Raw genomic sequence first — 17,931 nt, 5'->3', positions numbered from 1 at the left:
ATTTCTGTTTTGTCAATAATCAAATCATTAACTAACATTTGGGAGCTGCTCATTCTCTCCTTTTAAATTACAATTCAAACAGGTTATTTGGGGCCTTTTTCTTTCTTTTATTGCTTGTATTAGTTAAACCAATGTCTCTGTTATTAATTTGTCAAGAAATTTTGATTTTCTGGATAATAGTTAAGAAATACACTGAGACCTGCATCTGCTTAACAGGCATAAAGTAGATAATCAATGCCCAACTGGGTGGATGATAAAACAATGATTATATACTTTTTGGTGAACGCTGAATTTCGGTTCATAATCGAAACCAGTTTCAGAGCTTTTGCATTTGCAAATGCAATGTGGGTGAGGTAGTAATCACCAGTTTCTACATCTATTCCTCAATACATTTGGCATGCAGTATAGCAAGTGAGCCTTTGAGTGGCTCTTGCTATTTTTTTATATTTAGAGATATAACATTGACAACAGGCCCTTCTGACCATAAGTCTATGCCACCAAAATAAACCTATGTGACTAATTAACCCGCTAACCCTATATCTTTGGAACACCCGGAGGAAACCCACGGGGACAGGGAGAGAATGCACAAGCTCCATATAGACAGCTTGCTGGTGCAGTAATTGCATTGTACTTAACCCTCATGTTGAAATAACCAGCATGCATAAAGCAGCATTTTACAGAAGCTTGAGGATATGTTTTCCGGATTTTGCTTGATATGAAATTGTAGTATGTTTCTGCAAGACTGTGTCCCTTCACTAATGTCTGTAAATTATCTCAACCATTTTTGTAGTATGTAATCAATCACACACAACTGGAGACAAGAACTCTACAAGTCTCTGTCTGGCATTATGACAGATTTGGGCGGAACAGCTTCCTGGGTGAAGTGGAGATACCATTCGATTCCTGGGATTTAGAAAAACAAATTGAGGAATGGTTTATACTACAACCTAAGGTGAGTTTAAAGGTAGAATCTTGCATTAAGGAATTTTCAAACAGGGTGAGGGGAAATAGCCTTAGCAGATGAAATAACCACTAGCATACTAAAGTTCCACTATAATTTAAAGCAGATGGATGCTCCAGTAGGGGATGGACTCAAGTGTTCAGAGATGGACTGAGAAATGGCTGATGGAATTTAATACGGATAAGTGTGAAGTGCTGCATTTTGGAAAGGCAAATCTAAATAGGTTATATACATTAAATGGTAGACAATTGAGGAGTACAGAGCAACAAAGAGATTTAGAAGTTATGGTAAATAGTACCCTCAAAGTTGATACTCAGGTGGTGAAGAAGGCATTTGGAATGTTGGCCTTCATAAATCGGAGTATTGAATTCAAGAGTTGGGATGTTACGATGAAATTGTACAAAGCATTGGTGAGGCTAAATTTGGAATACTGTGTGCAGTTTTGGTCACCACATTATAGGAAGGATATAAACAAAATAGAGAGAGTGCAGAGAAGGTTCACAAGAATGTTGACAGGATGTCAGGGTTTGAGTTACAGAGAAAGGTTGAGCAGCCTGGGGCTTTTTTCTCTGGAGCGTAGAAGATTGAGTGGGGATTTGATGGAGGTGTTTTAAGATTTTAAAAGGGACAGAGAGAGTCAATGTGGATAGGTTTTTTCAATTAAGAGTGGGGGATATTCAAACTAGAGGGCATGGTTTGAGATTGAAGGGGGAAAATTATAAGGGGAACATGAGGGGAAATTTCTTCACGCAAAGGTTGGGATGTGGAATAAGCTTCCAGCGGAGGTGGTTGAAGCAGGAACGTTATTTACATTTAAGGAAAGACTGGATAATTACATGGAGGGGAGAAGATTAGAGGGGTATGGACCAGGTGCTGGTCAGTGGGACTAGGAGGGTGGGGATTTGTTCCGGCATGGACTAGTAGGGCCAAACTGGCCTGTTCTGTGCTGTATATGGTTAAATGTGGGAACTTCAGGTATATTTTCTCAACTATTCTCCAGCCAGCATCATGTACTATAGTACTAGTAATCTTTCCAGTTCCTCATCTATTTGTAAATCCTTACTGGACACTGATGTAGTAGTTGCTAATTAATTTCATTAAAATTCTATTTACTTGAAATGATAAGTCTGCCTGTCTGAATGCATAAACATTTTTGTAATAATTCAGTGTATTTCAAATCGATCATCTATTCATTATTTGTTTTGCTAAGAATTTGCAGATGCTTTTGATGAGCACCATTTATATTTATTATTATACAACTGAACAGAAACATTATTTGCCTTTCTCCAATTAAAGCAGTTATGTAACCATGGGGATAATACATTTTCCATGATGGGTTCCTTGGGGTCAAGAATATTACTGCTACTGCTATGAAATGGAATTTCATATTTCATTCATACATACGGCTGCTCTTCATAGACTACAGTTCGGCCTTCAATATCATTATTCCCTCAGTGCTGGTCAAGAAACTACAAACTCTAGGCCTCTGTACCCACCTCTGCAACTGGATCCTTGATTTTCTCATTGGAAGACCCCAGTCAGTATGAATAGGAAACAAAGTCTCCTCCTCACTGATCATCAACACAGGTACACCCCAAGGATCTGTGCTTAGCCTACAGCTCTACTCATTATACACCCACATCTGTGTGGCCAGGCACAATTCCAATGCCATCTATGTTTGTCAATGACACCACAGTTGTCTGGAGAATCACAAACGGCAATGAGGAGGGAGATGATCAGCTCACTGAATGGTGTAACCACAACAACCTTGCGTTCAACGTCAGCAAAACCAAGGAGGTGATTGTGGACTTCAGGAGGAAGTCAAGGGAACACAACCCAGTCCTCATCGAAGTCTCAGTAGTGGAGAGGGTCAAGAATTTCAAATTCCTGGGTGTTAATATTTCTGAGGATCTGTCCTGCAGCCTCCATGTTGATGCAATCACAAAGAAGGCATGCCAGCAGCTATACTTTGTAAGGTGTCTGAGGTGATTCTGTATGTCACCGAAGACTCTCGTAAACTTCCACAGGTGTATCATGGAGAGCATTCTGGCTGGTCGCATCACTGCCTGGTAAGGAGGTGCCAACTCTCAGGACAAGAATAAACTCTAGAAGGTTGTTAACAGCCTGCGACATCTACACAAGGAGGTATCTTAAAAAAAGCAGCCTCTATCCTCAAAGATCCTCCCCACCTAGGCCAATGCCCTCTTCACTCTGCTACCGTTAGGGAAAAGGAACAGGATCCTAAAGTCGAGCACTAAGCGGCACAAGGACAGCTTCTTCCTCACTGCCATCAGATTCCTGAATAATTGATGAACCAAAGACACGGCCTTATTTTTCATGCAGTATTATTATTTCTTTTATAATAATGTTGTAAGATGGTTATAATATGAATGTTTGCACTATGATGTTACCACAAAACACCAAATTTCATGACAATAAATCCTTATTCTGATTTTAAAAAAGTCAGTGCCCAGATAATGAGCATAAAACTTTAGTACTGTAGTATGACTTTGGCCCAAACTAAGACAAGAAATACTATTTTAGTTTCAAAGCCATTTTACTCAATTACTTTCTTTTGTGGGTGGTTGTTAAAGGGGAAAAACATTACTTGGATATTCACATTGTTCATTATATTGGTGTGTACAACAGAAAACAGGAGCTAATCATCTGTAGTGTACTGTGAGCAGCACAGGAAGAACTGGGTTGGATATTGCCATATTTCATTCACCTATTCTGCAAACTAATTGTGTTATTAGTTCATTATTGAACCATAGCTATATTCTCAATTACAGTGTTTATGTGACTTCCTTATCCTACAACCACCTGGAAGTGTTTGACCCATTGCAATCCTTGAGGTGAAAAATGACAGTACTTGATAATTTTAAGCATTTAAGGATGGGCATTACCCTCTAGCCGTAATAGCAATCATATGTGAATGAAATAACACAATATCCTTGACTTTAAGGTGAAACACAAACTGTATTGATATGTGTTTCTTTTGCAAGATTTGGTGAATTCAGTAAAGTTTATTGCTTATAATTACAATGCTTTTTAAAAAAAATATCAAATGAATGTCATAAAATACAATTGTTAATTACCAAATCACACCACAAAGCTCTTATAGGAGTTAGGTGTGCTGTAATGCTACATTTGCATGAACAATTGTCCTTTTGGTTTTAGATTGAGCCTGCATTTGATAATACCCTACAATACAAAGGTGAATTGACAGTTTCTTTGCGTTATACCCCAGTTGGCCAGTATTTAAACCTTCCACCAGAACAAGGAAAAGGTAAGCTTTTTATTCATTCTGGGGGGTATGAGCAAGACCAGCATTAGCTACTCATTCCTAATTGTTGAGGTGATAGTTACATCAAATAATACAGTTCTAGTGAGAGTTCAGACATCTAACTGAGCTGATTAGTGCAGGTGAGAGTATGTAGAACAATGATCATAAATGAAATTAAATAAATGTTTATGTTGCATAAGACCTAAAAATGAATCACAATTGCCCAGAATGTACACCAACAGCCACTAATTGAATATATACTGTGCCCTCCATAATGTTTGTGGCAAAATCACATTTTTTCTTTTATTTGCCCCTGTATTCCAGAGTTTTAAATTTGTAATCAGATTTTATTAAAGGGTATTGTACACATTTTGGTTTGACCATGTAGAAATTACAGCACTTTTTATACATAGTCCCCTCAGTTCAGAGCACATTAATATTTAGGACCTAAGCCCCTTTCACACTAGCAAGTGATCCCAGGAATTAACCGCCAGTCAGCCTTACGCCGGCGTCAGATGACATCATCTCACGCCGAAGATGGACAGCCTTGACACCTAGTATAATCTCTGGTGTCTGAAGACGCCAGCGTTGCAATCAGACAAGTGTGAGATTGAAATGACCCTATGAAGTGCAGGAAATTGAATTACAGACTTCAAGCAGTCATTTGCATGCAAGGGATTATGCAGCCCCTTTCACACTTGCATCCCACTAAATTGGCTATTCAGTGTCTTGGGATAGGAATGGGGGGGTTTGGCTTTTCACACCAATCCTAACTGGGACACTGAACGCATTCACACTTGCAAGGAGCCATCCCCGAGGTTTGGACTGTTCCATCTTCTACTGGTGACATCATGATGTAATATGCAATGCATTATGAACTTGTATTTGAACAAAATTAATCATGCCTAATTAAGCTTTATGTACAGCACAGTATGAGCCCTTCAGCCCCTGCTGTTGTTGTGCCAAACTATATAATAAACCTTTATAAAGGACAGTGGGAAAGTACTAGCAATAAATAGGAATAGCGGACAATTTTTGAACAGTGTGGGAAAGTTGGTAGCGCTATCGTGTGCAATTTATAAATACTGTGGGGAAAAGATGGTGGACCTGCCCTCGCAGAATTCCATGCGGCAGAGAAAGGGCTGTATGCCTGGCTGCATGCACGGAGCATTCATGGAGGGGGTTTCTCTGCTGCATGGTATTCTGGGAAGTCAGGCCCAGCATTGCTTTTTCCCATGGTCTTTATAAAGTGTGAGCTATAGCGCTACCAATTTTACCACGCTGTTTAAAAATTGTCTGCTAGTGTCATTATTTCCTCTCTCTCTCTCCTGCTGCAACTTCCCCAAAGCAAAGTTTATACTTTCATTTTAATCTTTTCTACTGACCCATCCAACCTTCCATCTCTTCATCCAGGCCATTTATAAAAATCACAAAGAGCAAGGGTCCCTGAAGAGAGATTCCTGTGGAACTTATTATGAGCTCCCATTTTAGTAACATGAGATTATCACTGTAAGGGATAGTATAGACAGGAGGAACTGAATGATCAGTTAACATTTCGCACAAATACCATAACAACACAAGTCACAGCCCAGCGATAATTCAATTCAATGGAAGAACTGAGGGAAGGCTTGTCACAGTCTGTTCCAGAATTTGATACATTAGCAAAGACATTGTGTGATTTTGCAAGGGGAGACTGATGCTGACGAGAAAACAGCTCTTTGAAGCAGTTTTTGTGGCCAGCCATTTTTGTGGAATTCAGAGCAAAGCATGCTTTGTGAATGACCTGTGCCAGGGGGGTCTTTTGGGAAGCAAAGTGCCTCATTTTGATTGTGACTAACAATGAAGGTCACTTGGAGAGACTGGTACTAGGGTCTTGGAAGCTTCATAGAGACCACCCAGTTTGTATCTTGCATACAAAAGGTCCAGGAGTGTTATAGCTACAACTTGTGTGGATGGACATTTCTTCAAAGGCAACGCAAGGAGAATTCGTGAGTCTGTGGCAGACACAACTCCAATCTTCCCATCAGTTCATCGTTAATTCTGGGCATCAAATTTCAAATGCCTACGCTTCAACACTGAATTAAAAGACTGAACTTTGAGGTAACTTTCTGGATATTGCCCTGGACTGTAATGGTTCGGATTTGTAGATGGCAGAAAGGTTAAATGTGTTGTGGATAATGTAGATGGTTGCTGTAGGTTACCACAGGATATAGACAGGATGCAGAGCTAGATAGAGAAGTGGCAGATGGAATTCAATTAGGATAAGTGTGAAGTATTGCATTTTGTAAGATTGAACTTAGATGTGGAATACTTGGTTAATGGCAGGATTCTGCATAATCACCAAAGCCTTGCCTCTCCAAAAATGACTGCTTCGATACATAGTCCCTCGCTTTTAATGATATTTGGGTCACCTGACCTCGGACATGCTTTGTCACAATGACACTAGTATATTGGATCCAGGAATGGTCCTCAGAGATGGTGAATCCCAGGAATTTAAATTTGCTCACCCTCTCATCCCTCAGTGATCACTGAATTGTACACCTCTGATTTTCCCCTCCTCGTCTACATCAGCTTCTTGGTTTTGGTGTCATTGAGTGAGAGGTTGGTGTTCGTACACCATTCAGCCAAATTTTCAATCTCCCTCCCTGTAGGCTGACTCATCGTGCCTTTTTATATAGCCCACTACTGTGGTATCGTTGGCAAATTTATAAATGATGATATCGTCATACAGAGACAGATGCCAGGGTCAATGCAATACACAAACATGCTGAAGAAACTCAGCAGTTTATGCAACATCCATAGGAAGTTACCCTTCACTTATGGATGCTAATGTGAAATGTTGAGTTTCTCCAGCTTGGTTAGATATTGAAGTCATTCCCTTAAAGTCCTCACTACGTACACAGGTCACCTGTGTATTTGACATTTCAATTTCTACTGTTATTGCATAATTTATTACATGTTTTTACTGCTCTATAATATTTCAACTATTGGTATCACTATAGGAAAGTAAACAAGTGCAAAACAAGTGTAATGCCTCATGAAGGTATTATTTGACCTGTAATAATCACTTGCTTTTAGACAGAAATATACTGTTTAAGATGGGGCAGTTAATAGTAAAATATTGTTATTATTTGCAAAATAAATAATTTAAATAAGTCCAAAAATAAAGTGCTGTATGTAATAAAAAATAATTTTCCTCATTCCATACAGGTAAAAGAAGCTTAATTAAAGGAAAGAAAGCTTCAACCCCCACATCAAATGATGGAGTAGTGGAAGTGCTCATTAAGGAAGCAAGAAATTTAACTGCAGTAAAAGCTGGAGGAACTTCAGATACCTTTGTAAAAGGGTACGTTTTTGAAAAAAAAACATCAAGAGCACAATGAAAAATCTCTACCTCAACAACACAAGTGGCCATAAATAATTAGCTAGGATACAAGAGGAAGCATTTTTAAAGTGGATTAGTCCTCTAACAGGATTCAGATATCAAAAGTTAAAATGCACCCCCAATGTAAAGCAAAACAGTAGACGTGTCAAAAAAATGTGGATAATTAAAAAGTCATTTAACCTTTACCCATTCCATCAATCTATATTATAGCTGATTTGCTCTCAGCCTCAGTTCTACTATACCTTGACTCCTCTATAAACCAAAAATCTGCTTTCCTTTGCCTTGAATAAGGCAGTGTCCATAATTAAGATAGGGCAGAAATTCCTCCATCCCTGCTTTAAATGAGTGACCACTTGTTTCATTATGATCCCAGTTCTCTATTTTCTTTTGAAGGGAAACAAACATTCAGCATCTTCTTGACTGTCACTAAATGCAGTTATAGAAAAAGCACATTTTCTCATAAAGCCACTTCATCCCAAGAATCAACCTTTTAAACCTTTGAACGGTCTCTGTGCAAATGCATTCCTCCTTCAGTAAACAGACTGAAACTACATCAGATAATTGGTTGGTTTCACTAACACCCTATTCTTCTATACCCAACCTTTGCAATAAAAGGCCAACATTCTTCCTAAATCACTTGCCATACCAAAATGCTACATTTCATAATCAAGGACACCCCAGGCTCTCTGTATAATAGCACTGTTTAATCATCACTGTGTGCCTGTGAACCTCAAATTAGTTCATCACAATATAATCGTGGCAAAATTCTAATGCCAGGAAATTTAAAGATTAACTGAGGTATTTTATCAACTGTTCTATTCTATCACCCTTATCTAAAATTAAAATAGATATCAACCAATCAGTGGTAAAGATACATATCCACAGATGTAATGATGGTTAATATTGTTTCCTTTCATTTTCAATCAGATACTTACTTCCTGATAACAACAAAGCTTCTAAGTACAAAACGCACATTGTTAAGAAGAGTGTTAACCCCCAGTGGAATCACACCTTCACTTACACTGGCTTACATCTCCGTGATCTACAAAATGTCTCCGTTGAGCTAACAGTCTGGGACAAAGAGTCACTTTCCAGCAATGTTTTCTTGGGTGGCATTCGACTTGGTCATGGCAATGGTAATTATTTTCCTTTTCAATAAAAATCTCTAACTGTTCTTTAATTGTCCTCTGTAATCAGTCTCCTGGTTAACAGAAGTCAATCATGGCTCCAAGTGTATCCATGCAGAAATGATTGCTACAATGCCTGATCAAACAGCTATAGTATCAGTTTTGAATGGGGTCAGTAACCTTCACTAAAAGAGTAATTGTTTTTTTTTCTTGTTACTTCAATGAGGTTTATTTTGTGATTCCCAAATGTCCAGGGGATTATTAATGAATCAGACCTTTCCCCAGAGGATACCTGAGAGCCTCCACTACTGCAGCCATCTGAGCCAACTGGTTGAAATGTACACATCTCTGACCACTCTAGCTTTCTTCTTGTTCAGTGCCTCCCCTTTGATTTGCCATTGAATCCAATTTAATAAACCACTTATTTTCATTCACAATAAAAGTTGATTTGATTTTATTCCTAATGGTTTATAGTTATGCAGCACAGAGACTTGCACTCTGCTGTCCATCCTTTGATACAAATCCTCATTTCTAATTCTTAGCCCATATCTTGGGTAATTCAAGTGCTTGGCTAGATTCTTTCTGAATGTTGGCAGTGCATTCTCGATTCCAACTATCCTTTTGGCAAATAAAGCTCTTCCTCAACTGCCCTCTAAACCTCCTATCCCTTCAACTCTGCCACAGAGTAATGTTTACTATCTATTGGCCTTGCTCAGGTCCCCTCAGGTCTAAGGAACATGCTCCCAGCCTAGCCAGTCTCTCCTCAGAACTGAAAGACACCAACCTGGTAAATGTCCTCTGTACTCACTCCAGTGCAGTCATATCCTTCCTATGTCATGGTGACCAGGTCTACACTCAGTACCTCAGCTATGGCCTGACTAAGTTAGACTTTTCATTAAATTGAAATGAGTTTTAGTGATCAGAGACCTCAAAACAGTTTTTAAAGCTTCCTTGCAGTGTCAGACTTCAGGGTGTTCCCAGGACAGGGCCTCAGGATCCACCTGAGTCACTGTCAGGTGAGGCCAGGATAATTGCTCTCAAAAGACACAAAAGGAAAGGGTGGAGACTGGATTGGCATGAATTTCAGACCTGATTGGCAGTGGACAACTTTATTTTGGTTGAAGTCTCTCCCATTAACTGGGTGATATGAAGCAAAGGGTGAACACAGCAGGATGGTAAAAACTGAAATGCACAGAGTAAGAAATTCCTGGGAACATCTAATCCTTTGCAAAGAAAAAAAAGTTTAGTAATGACTGCTCACAATTGAGCCAGTTAATAAACTTGTCTAGTCAGAATTGCTGAGATTAAATCAATCCAGGAAACACCTAAAGATTGGAGATGCACAGGCTGCAGATATTGGAATGTGAAGCAACAATCTGCTGGAGGAACTCAACCAGGTCAAGCTGTAGCAATGGGAGTAAAAGAGCAGTCAGTCTTTGAGGCCAAAACCCCTCATCAAGACTCTTAGCCTTGATGAAGGGTTCCTCCCAGAAACACTGACAAATCTGATCAAGCTGTTGAGCACCTAAAGACAAGATAATAGAGTCCCACACTTGGAATTGCTTTTTAAAAAGAAAAGTCCATGGATTCATAATTGTAGTGACAACTTTCCTTTATAATCACTTGGAGGATCAAATAATGTCATCGTCATCTATGACTCATTCTAACAAACTCATACTAAAGTTTATTAAGCAATATTAAACATTATTATCACTTGCTATACGTTGTTAGACAGTCAATGAAAATTGTCGGAACTTCTCTGATCTGTCCATTTCGCAGAACAAAAGAACTAAACTAACACATAACCTAACATGGCTGCGAGACGATCTGAAACCTTGGCATTTGGATGTTGTTAGAAAACATCAAATATATATTAAACAACATCCAGAAAGCCACAAACAGAACTGATTGCAAATTTCCAAACCATTTTAACCCTTACAATACTGGCCCCTAATTATTATATTTTAAAATAATAATTACCATAACGAAGAAAAAATAAACATAGTATACAGTAGTATATATCGGTTGAATTTCAAAAGAAAGTTAAAGTCAATTATCAAAGCTTTTTGCCTCTTGTAAAAGAGATTTTGGTAATTGATCTGCTCAGAAAGCCAGCTTTCGTCTTGATCTGAACTTGACATACAAGTCCTCCTTTGTCCTGGATGGTTTCAACAATCTTCCCATCAACCAGGGATTTCGAGGCGCTGAATTGTTTTTGATGATCACGTCATACCCAGGCATGAAATTGAGCCTGATCTTGGACCATTTCTGTCGCTCCTGCAACATCTTTTCCAGAACACATCCGATATAAAGTGCACCTGCTTCCACCCGTGGTGAGCATATATGTCTCTCTTTCTGAAACTTCGCTGGTGGCAATGAAGGTTTAGTCTTAAGCTAAAGGTGGTTCAGCATAGGTGCTTCAAGATCATTTGGATCTGTAGCAGTCTTAGTGATTGGATGAATTAGTGTTGAGGATAGCTTCAACTTCACATAAAACTGTCTGAAGACTCTCCTCATTAAGATTTTGTCCATCTAGTATTGAATTGGGAACCTTTTACATTGATCTAATCAATCTTTCCTAGACACCTACATGGTGTGAGCTAGAAGGGGATGGAAGATCCAATTGATTCTTTTCTGGAGTAGTTTAGCATTGATCTTATTCTGATTCCAGTCCATAAGGTGCTTTCTTCAATTCATATTGAGCCCCCACAAAGTTCGTAGCATTTGCACACTGATAAACATTTTGACATAATTTTTATGATCGGCCAAGTGATGCCAGGAATCCAATATTTTGACGTAGATTGGATAACTTGTGGTCGCGACCACTGTGACCCACCTCTTTGTGAATAGGCTGAAGAATCAATTCAGAGATGTAAAGATCCTTGGCCAGTATGACAGAATGTTTAATCTCTTCAGGCCATTGCTCTACTTAGTGCCCCCCCCCCAACTCTTAATACACCATTCCCCAGAATGGGGTTGAGTTTACAAATGTGGCTTGTCATTTTAATATTCATTCTCTTTTTCAGACTTGAAATTTCATCTGCAAATCTCTTCCTTTGGGTAAAGCAGATTAACCAATTCTTCAACTGTGAGACCACTGTTTTCTTGCGTCTCAAGATCTCCTGTCTCTTTTTGTGGTCGGTTCCTTTGATGGATGTTATAGAATTGAAATTGATCAGGAAAATTGCTAGTTTCTTTTTCCTTCCTGCTACGATTCAGAAGCAGTCTTTTAATTCTATTGCTATTTTCAAACGATTCCAGGATGAGAAGCAATGGATTAAGTGGGTAACTGAATCTACTTGTTCAGACATTATTTGAACAGCTTTTGCAGTCTTACTCCTGATTTCAGGGTCCCCTGGTAAAATTTATTTTAATTTATCAGGATTTTGAGGCCACTCTTTCTAAGGGTGTAGAAGAAATCAAGGCCCAGACACCCACATTTCTTTCTTTAGAAAAGATGACTTTCAAACCTCTGGAAGCCCGATCAGCTGGATTGTTAACTGCGTCAACATTATCTCCACTATATTGGAAGTGATACTTTGTGACTGTTAGCCCAATGAAAGTTCAAAACCTTGTGGTTTTATTGTTGATGTATTTGAGCACAGAGATGTTATCAGTCCAAAATATGGAGTCTGTTAGTTCCACCTGCAACTGTCTTTTCAACATTGTGTCCATTCTGCTCGCCATGGTAGCGATCGGGCCATCAACTCCATTTGAGGGATAGCGACTTGTTTCAATGGAGCCACTTTGGCCTTTCCCATTGCAAATCACACAATGTACCTAATCCTGGTTATCATGCAGTAATAGGTAACTAACAGTTCCGTAACTATCTGCACGCGCATCAACAAAATGATGTAACTGAGCAGATGCCACAGAATTTATGGGTCCTGAACTTCATTTCTTTCTCCTAATGGTCCATTAATCGTCCAACCAAGTGTAGTTTTGACAGCAGATAGTCCGTCTCCCACACTCCTTATGATATCTAGTGGTTCAAGAGTTTTTGGTACATCTGAACCAATCAACAACTCTTATCTCAGAGGTGATTTTGCATAAACAAACATTTTTCAAATTCGTCCACGGTTCAATGTCGTTTTGATGTGGGGATGTTTCCTTTAGGCACAGGCATCGTTTTCTGAGTGTATAAACCTGAAAGTTCACAAAAATTGTTACTATCCAGTCCAGTGATCTCGAGGCCCGAAACAACACTGGTTTCAATGTGTTTAACTTGACCTATTCTTCTTGAAGGGTCTTCCTTTTTTTTTAAAATTTTTTTTATTTTTCACACTATAAATCATATTGACCAAGATACATACAGACATTTTTCTTCTTAAATATATACAGTGTCATTTTCTCCCCCTTTTCCCCCCTCCCTCCCTCACTCCCTTTCTCATTTATTTAAAGTTCAAACTATAAGATACATTAAACCCATTAAACAATGTTGTCACTTAATAAAAATAAACAAGAAATTTTACTGAGTCATTTCTTTTCGTTATCTTCTCCTTCTGTCATTTTAGGTGGTGGAAGTCCACGGTAGGATTTCTCTATTGTGTTTCATGTATGGCTCCCATATTTGTTCGAATATTGTAATATTATTTCTTAAATTATATGTTATTTTTTGTAATGGAATACACTTATTCATTTCTATATACCATTGTTGTATTCTCAAGTTATCTTCTAATTTCCAGGTTGACATAATACATTTTTTTGCTACAGCTAGGGCTATCATAACAAATCTTTTTTTGTGCTCCATCCAAATCGAGTCCAAATTCTTTGTTTCTTGTATTACTTAGGAAGAAGATCTCTGGGTTTTTTGGTATATTGCTTTTTGTGATTTTATTTAATATCTGGTTTAGATCTTCCCAAAAATTTTTCACTTTCTCACATGTCCAAATTGCATGAATTGTTGTTCCTGTTTCCTTTTTACAGCGAAAACATCTGTCTGATACTGTTGGGTCCCATTTATTTAACTTTTGAGGTGTGATGTATAACCTGTGTATCCAGTTATATTGTATCATACGTAACCTTGTATTTCTCATAGTTCCGGAGCATACCTTCTCCCATGTTTCATTCTTTATCTTTATGTTTAGATCTTGTTCCCATTTCTGTTTAGTTTTACCATTAGTTGACTCGTTCTCCTTTTCTTGCAGTTTGATGTACATGTTTGTTACAAATTTTTTGATTATCATTGTGTCTGTAATCACATATTGAAAATTGCTTCCTTCTGGTAACCTCAGACTGTTTCCCAATTTGTCCTTCAAGTAGGTTTTCAGTTGGTAGTATGCAAACATTGTATCGTGAGTTATATTATATTTATCCTTCATTTGTTCAAAGGATAATAATTTATTTGCCAAAAAACAATTTTCTATTCTTTTGATCCCTTTTCTTTCCCATTCTCTAAAGGAAAGGTTATCTATTGTAAAAGGGATTATCTGATTTTGCGTCAATATTTGTTTTGGTAGTTGGTAATTTGTTTTATTCCTTTCTACATGAATCTTCCAAATGTTGAGCAGATGATGCAATACCAGTGAATTCCTACGTTGTACCAATTTTTCATCCCATTTATATATGTTCAGGTATCTTCTCCCCTATTTTATCTAATTCTAATCTGGTCCAATCTGGTTTTTCCCTTGTTTGATAAAAATCTGTGGCTCTATAATAATTTTTAAAGTTTGGTAGTTGTAAGCCTCCTTGTTTGTACCATTCTGTTAATTTATCTAGTGCTATCCTGGTTTCCCCCCTTTCCACAAAAATTTCCTTATTATTTTCTTTAACTCCTTGAAGAATTTCTCTGTTAGGCATATTGGTAATGACTGAAATAGGTATTGTATCCTTGGGAAAATGTTCATTTTAATACAGTTTATCCTCCTATCAGTGTTAGTGGTAAGTTTTTCCAGTGCTCTAAGTCATCTTGTAATTTTTTCATTAATGACTGATAATTTAGTTTGTACAGATGGCCGATATTATTTAGTTGTATACCTAGGTATCGAATTGCTTGTGTTTGCCATCTAAATGGTGATTCTTTCTTAAACTTTGTGAAATCCGCATTATTCATGGGCATTGCTTCACTTTTATTTGCGATGATCTTGTACCCTGACACTTCTCCATACTCCTTCAATTTCCTATGTAATTCTTTTATTGATATTTCTGGTTCTGTTAAGTATATTATAACATCATCTGCAAATAGACTGATTTTATATTCCTTCTCTTTTATTTTTATCCCTTTTATTTTATTTTCTGTTCTTATCAGTTCTGCCAGTGGTTCTATAGCTAACGCAAACAGTGAGGGAGATAGTGGACATCCTTGCCTTGTTGATCTGCTTAAGTTAAATTGTTTTGATATATATCCATTTACTGTCACTTTCGCCAATGGCCCCTTATATAATGCTTTAATCCAATTAATATATTTCTCTGGTAAGCTGAATTTTTGTAGTACTTTGAATAAATAATTCCATTCTACTCTGTCAAAGGCCTTCTCTGCGTCTAAAGCAACCGCTACTGTTGGAGTTTTATTTCCTTCTACTGCATGAATTAAGTTAATAAATTTACAGATATTGTCTATTTGTCTTTTTTTAATAAATCCAGTTTGGTCTAGATTTACTATTTTTGGTACATAGTCGGCTAATCTGTTTGCTAATAGTTTAGCTATTATCTTATAATCTGTGTTAAGTAGAGATATTGGTCTATATGACACTGGTGCAAATGGGTCTTTCCCTGTCTTTGGTATTACTGTAATTATTGCTGTTTTGCATGAATCTGGTATGTTTTGTACTTTATCATTCTGGTTGATTACTTCCAGAAGGGGAGGGATTAATGAGTCTTTAAATGTTTTATAGAATTCTATTGGGAATCCATCCTCTCCTGGTGTTTTATTGTTCAGTAGTTTTTTTATTATCTCCTGTAATTCTTCTATTTCAAATGGTTTTATTAATTTATTTTGCTTCTCTGTTTGTAATTTTGGTAGTTCAATTTTAGTTAGAAATTCATCTATTTTGTCTTCTTTCCCTTCGTTTTCAGTTTGATATAGTTGCTCTTAGAATTCCCTGAAGTTTTCATTGATTTCCGTTGGATTATATATAATTTGCTTGTCCTTTTTCCTCAATGCCAATACCATTCTTTTAGTTTGTTCTGTCTTAAGTTGCCATGCTAGAATTTTGTGCGTTTTTTCTCCTAGTTCATAATATTTCTTTTTTGTCTTCATTATATTCTTCTCCACCTTATATGTTTGTAGTGTTTCATATTTTATTTTATCTGCCAATTCTCTTTTAGTTGTATCTTCCTTTGTTGCTAATTCTTTTTCTATATTTGTTTATTTCCCTTTCCAACCGTTCTGTTTCCCGATTGTAGTCCTTCTTCATCTTAGTTACATAACTTATTATTTGCCCTCTGATGAACGCTTTCATTGCGTCCCATAGTATAAACTTATCTTTCACTGATTCTGTATTTATTTCAAAGTACATTTTAATTTGTCGTTCAATGAATTCTCTAAAATCCTGTCTTTTAAGTAGCATGGAGTTTAATCTCCATCTATACATTCTTGGTGGGATGTCCTCTAGCTCTATTGCCAATAATAGGGGTGGGTGGTCCGATAATAGTCTAGCTTTATATTCCGTTTTCCTAACTCTCCCTTGAATGTGGGCTGATAACAGGAATAGGTCTATCTTTGAATATGTTTTATGTCTGCCCGAATAATATGAATATTCCTTTTCCTTTGGGTGTTGTTTCCTCCATATATCCAAAAGTTGCATTTCTTGCATCGATTTAATTATAAATTTGGTTACTTTATTCTTTCTGTTAGTTTTTTTTCCAGTTTTATCCATGTTTGAATCCAAATTAAGGTTAAAATCCCCTCCTATTAGTATGTTCCCTTGTGTCTGCTATCTTCAAAAAGATATCTTGCATAAATTTTTGATCTTCTTCATTAGGTGAATATACATTGAGTAAATTCCAAAATTCTGAATATATCTGACAATTTATCATTACATATCTCCCTGCTGGATCTATTATTTCCTCTTCTATTTTGATTGGTACATTTTAATTGATTAATATAGCTACTCCTCTGGCTTTTGAATTATCTGATGCTGCTGTTACATGTCCTATCCAATCTCTCTTTAATTTCCACTTCAGTTCTTGTGTTTCTTGTACGAATGCTATGTCAATTTTTTTCTTTTTTCAGTAAATTTAGCAGTTTCTTCCTTTTGATTTGGTTATGTATTCCATTAATATTTAAAGTCATATAGTTCAACATAGCCATTTCATACTTTGTTTATATTTCCTTTCCGTTTCCTCATCACCACCTTCCCTTCTTATCCATTTCTGCTTTCTTTTTTTGAACAAATTATAAGACATTTCTAAAACATAAAATATTTCCACTATTCTCATATCTAAAATTCCTTTAACCCCAATAGCCCCTCCCCTCTCCATCTGGATTTGCGAATTCACTCGCAAGCGTCAACTGATTTCGCAGTGACTGTAATTCTTCCCCTCCCACCCCCCAGAAAAGATTTTAATCTTCATATATAACAAAGGTCACTCTCTTAATTCCCTCCTTACTTCCTTTCTTTCCCTTCTTTGATACATACACACATATACGTATATATATTATATATATATATATATATATATACATATATTATATACATATATATATAATATATACCTACATACACACATACATATAGTTTGTGGTCATTTTTGTTCTTGTAACATCTCTTCATCTCTCTGTCTGTTTTGTAGTTGTTCTGCAAATTTTCGTGCTTCTTCCGGATCCGAGAATAGTCTGTTATGCTGCCCCGGAATAACTATTTTAAGTACTGCTGGGCATTTTAACATAAATTTATAACCTTTTCTCCAGAGGGTCGTTTTTGCTGCATTAAACTCCTTCCTCTTCTTCAGGAGTTCAAAACTTATATCTGGATAGAAAAAAAATTTTTGACTCTTGTATTCCAGTGGTTTTTTGTCTTCTCTAATATATTTTCTCTTGTTGTATATCTTAGGAATTTTACTAGAATGGATCTTGGTTTTTGTTGTGGTTGTGGTTTAGGGGCTGAAGTTCTGTGTGCCCTTTCTATTTGCATTTCTTCCTGTAATTCTGGTCTTCCTAGGACCCTGGGGATCCATTCTTTTATACATTCTTTCATATTTTTGCCTTCTTCATCTTCCTCAAGGCCCACTA

General features: G+C 37.1%; 1 protein-coding gene across 10 annotated transcripts in view; it reads left to right on the top strand.

Moving 5' to 3' along the window:
- The window catches only part of sytl5 (synaptotagmin-like 5), a 179,840-nt gene that overhangs the window by 156,492 nt on the left and 5,417 nt on the right, over positions 1-17,931 (top strand). For all 10 annotated transcript variants that reach the window (XM_069889408.1, XM_069889405.1, XM_069889409.1 and 7 more), the window contains 4 exons: positions 791-952; positions 4,142-4,250; positions 7,458-7,593; positions 8,560-8,768. In XM_069889408.1, coding sequence (XP_069745509.1) covers positions 791-952; positions 4,142-4,250; positions 7,458-7,593; positions 8,560-8,768 — 616 coding nt within the window. The remainder of the gene's footprint in view (positions 1-790; positions 953-4,141; positions 4,251-7,457; positions 7,594-8,559; positions 8,769-17,931) is intronic.

Source organism: Narcine bancroftii, chromosome 7, assembly GCF_036971445.1.
Source record: "Narcine bancroftii isolate sNarBan1 chromosome 7, sNarBan1.hap1, whole genome shotgun sequence".
NCBI classification, from domain to species: domain Eukaryota; kingdom Metazoa; phylum Chordata; class Chondrichthyes; order Torpediniformes; family Narcinidae; genus Narcine; species Narcine bancroftii.
This window is presented reverse-complemented; position numbering and strand designations above follow the sequence as displayed.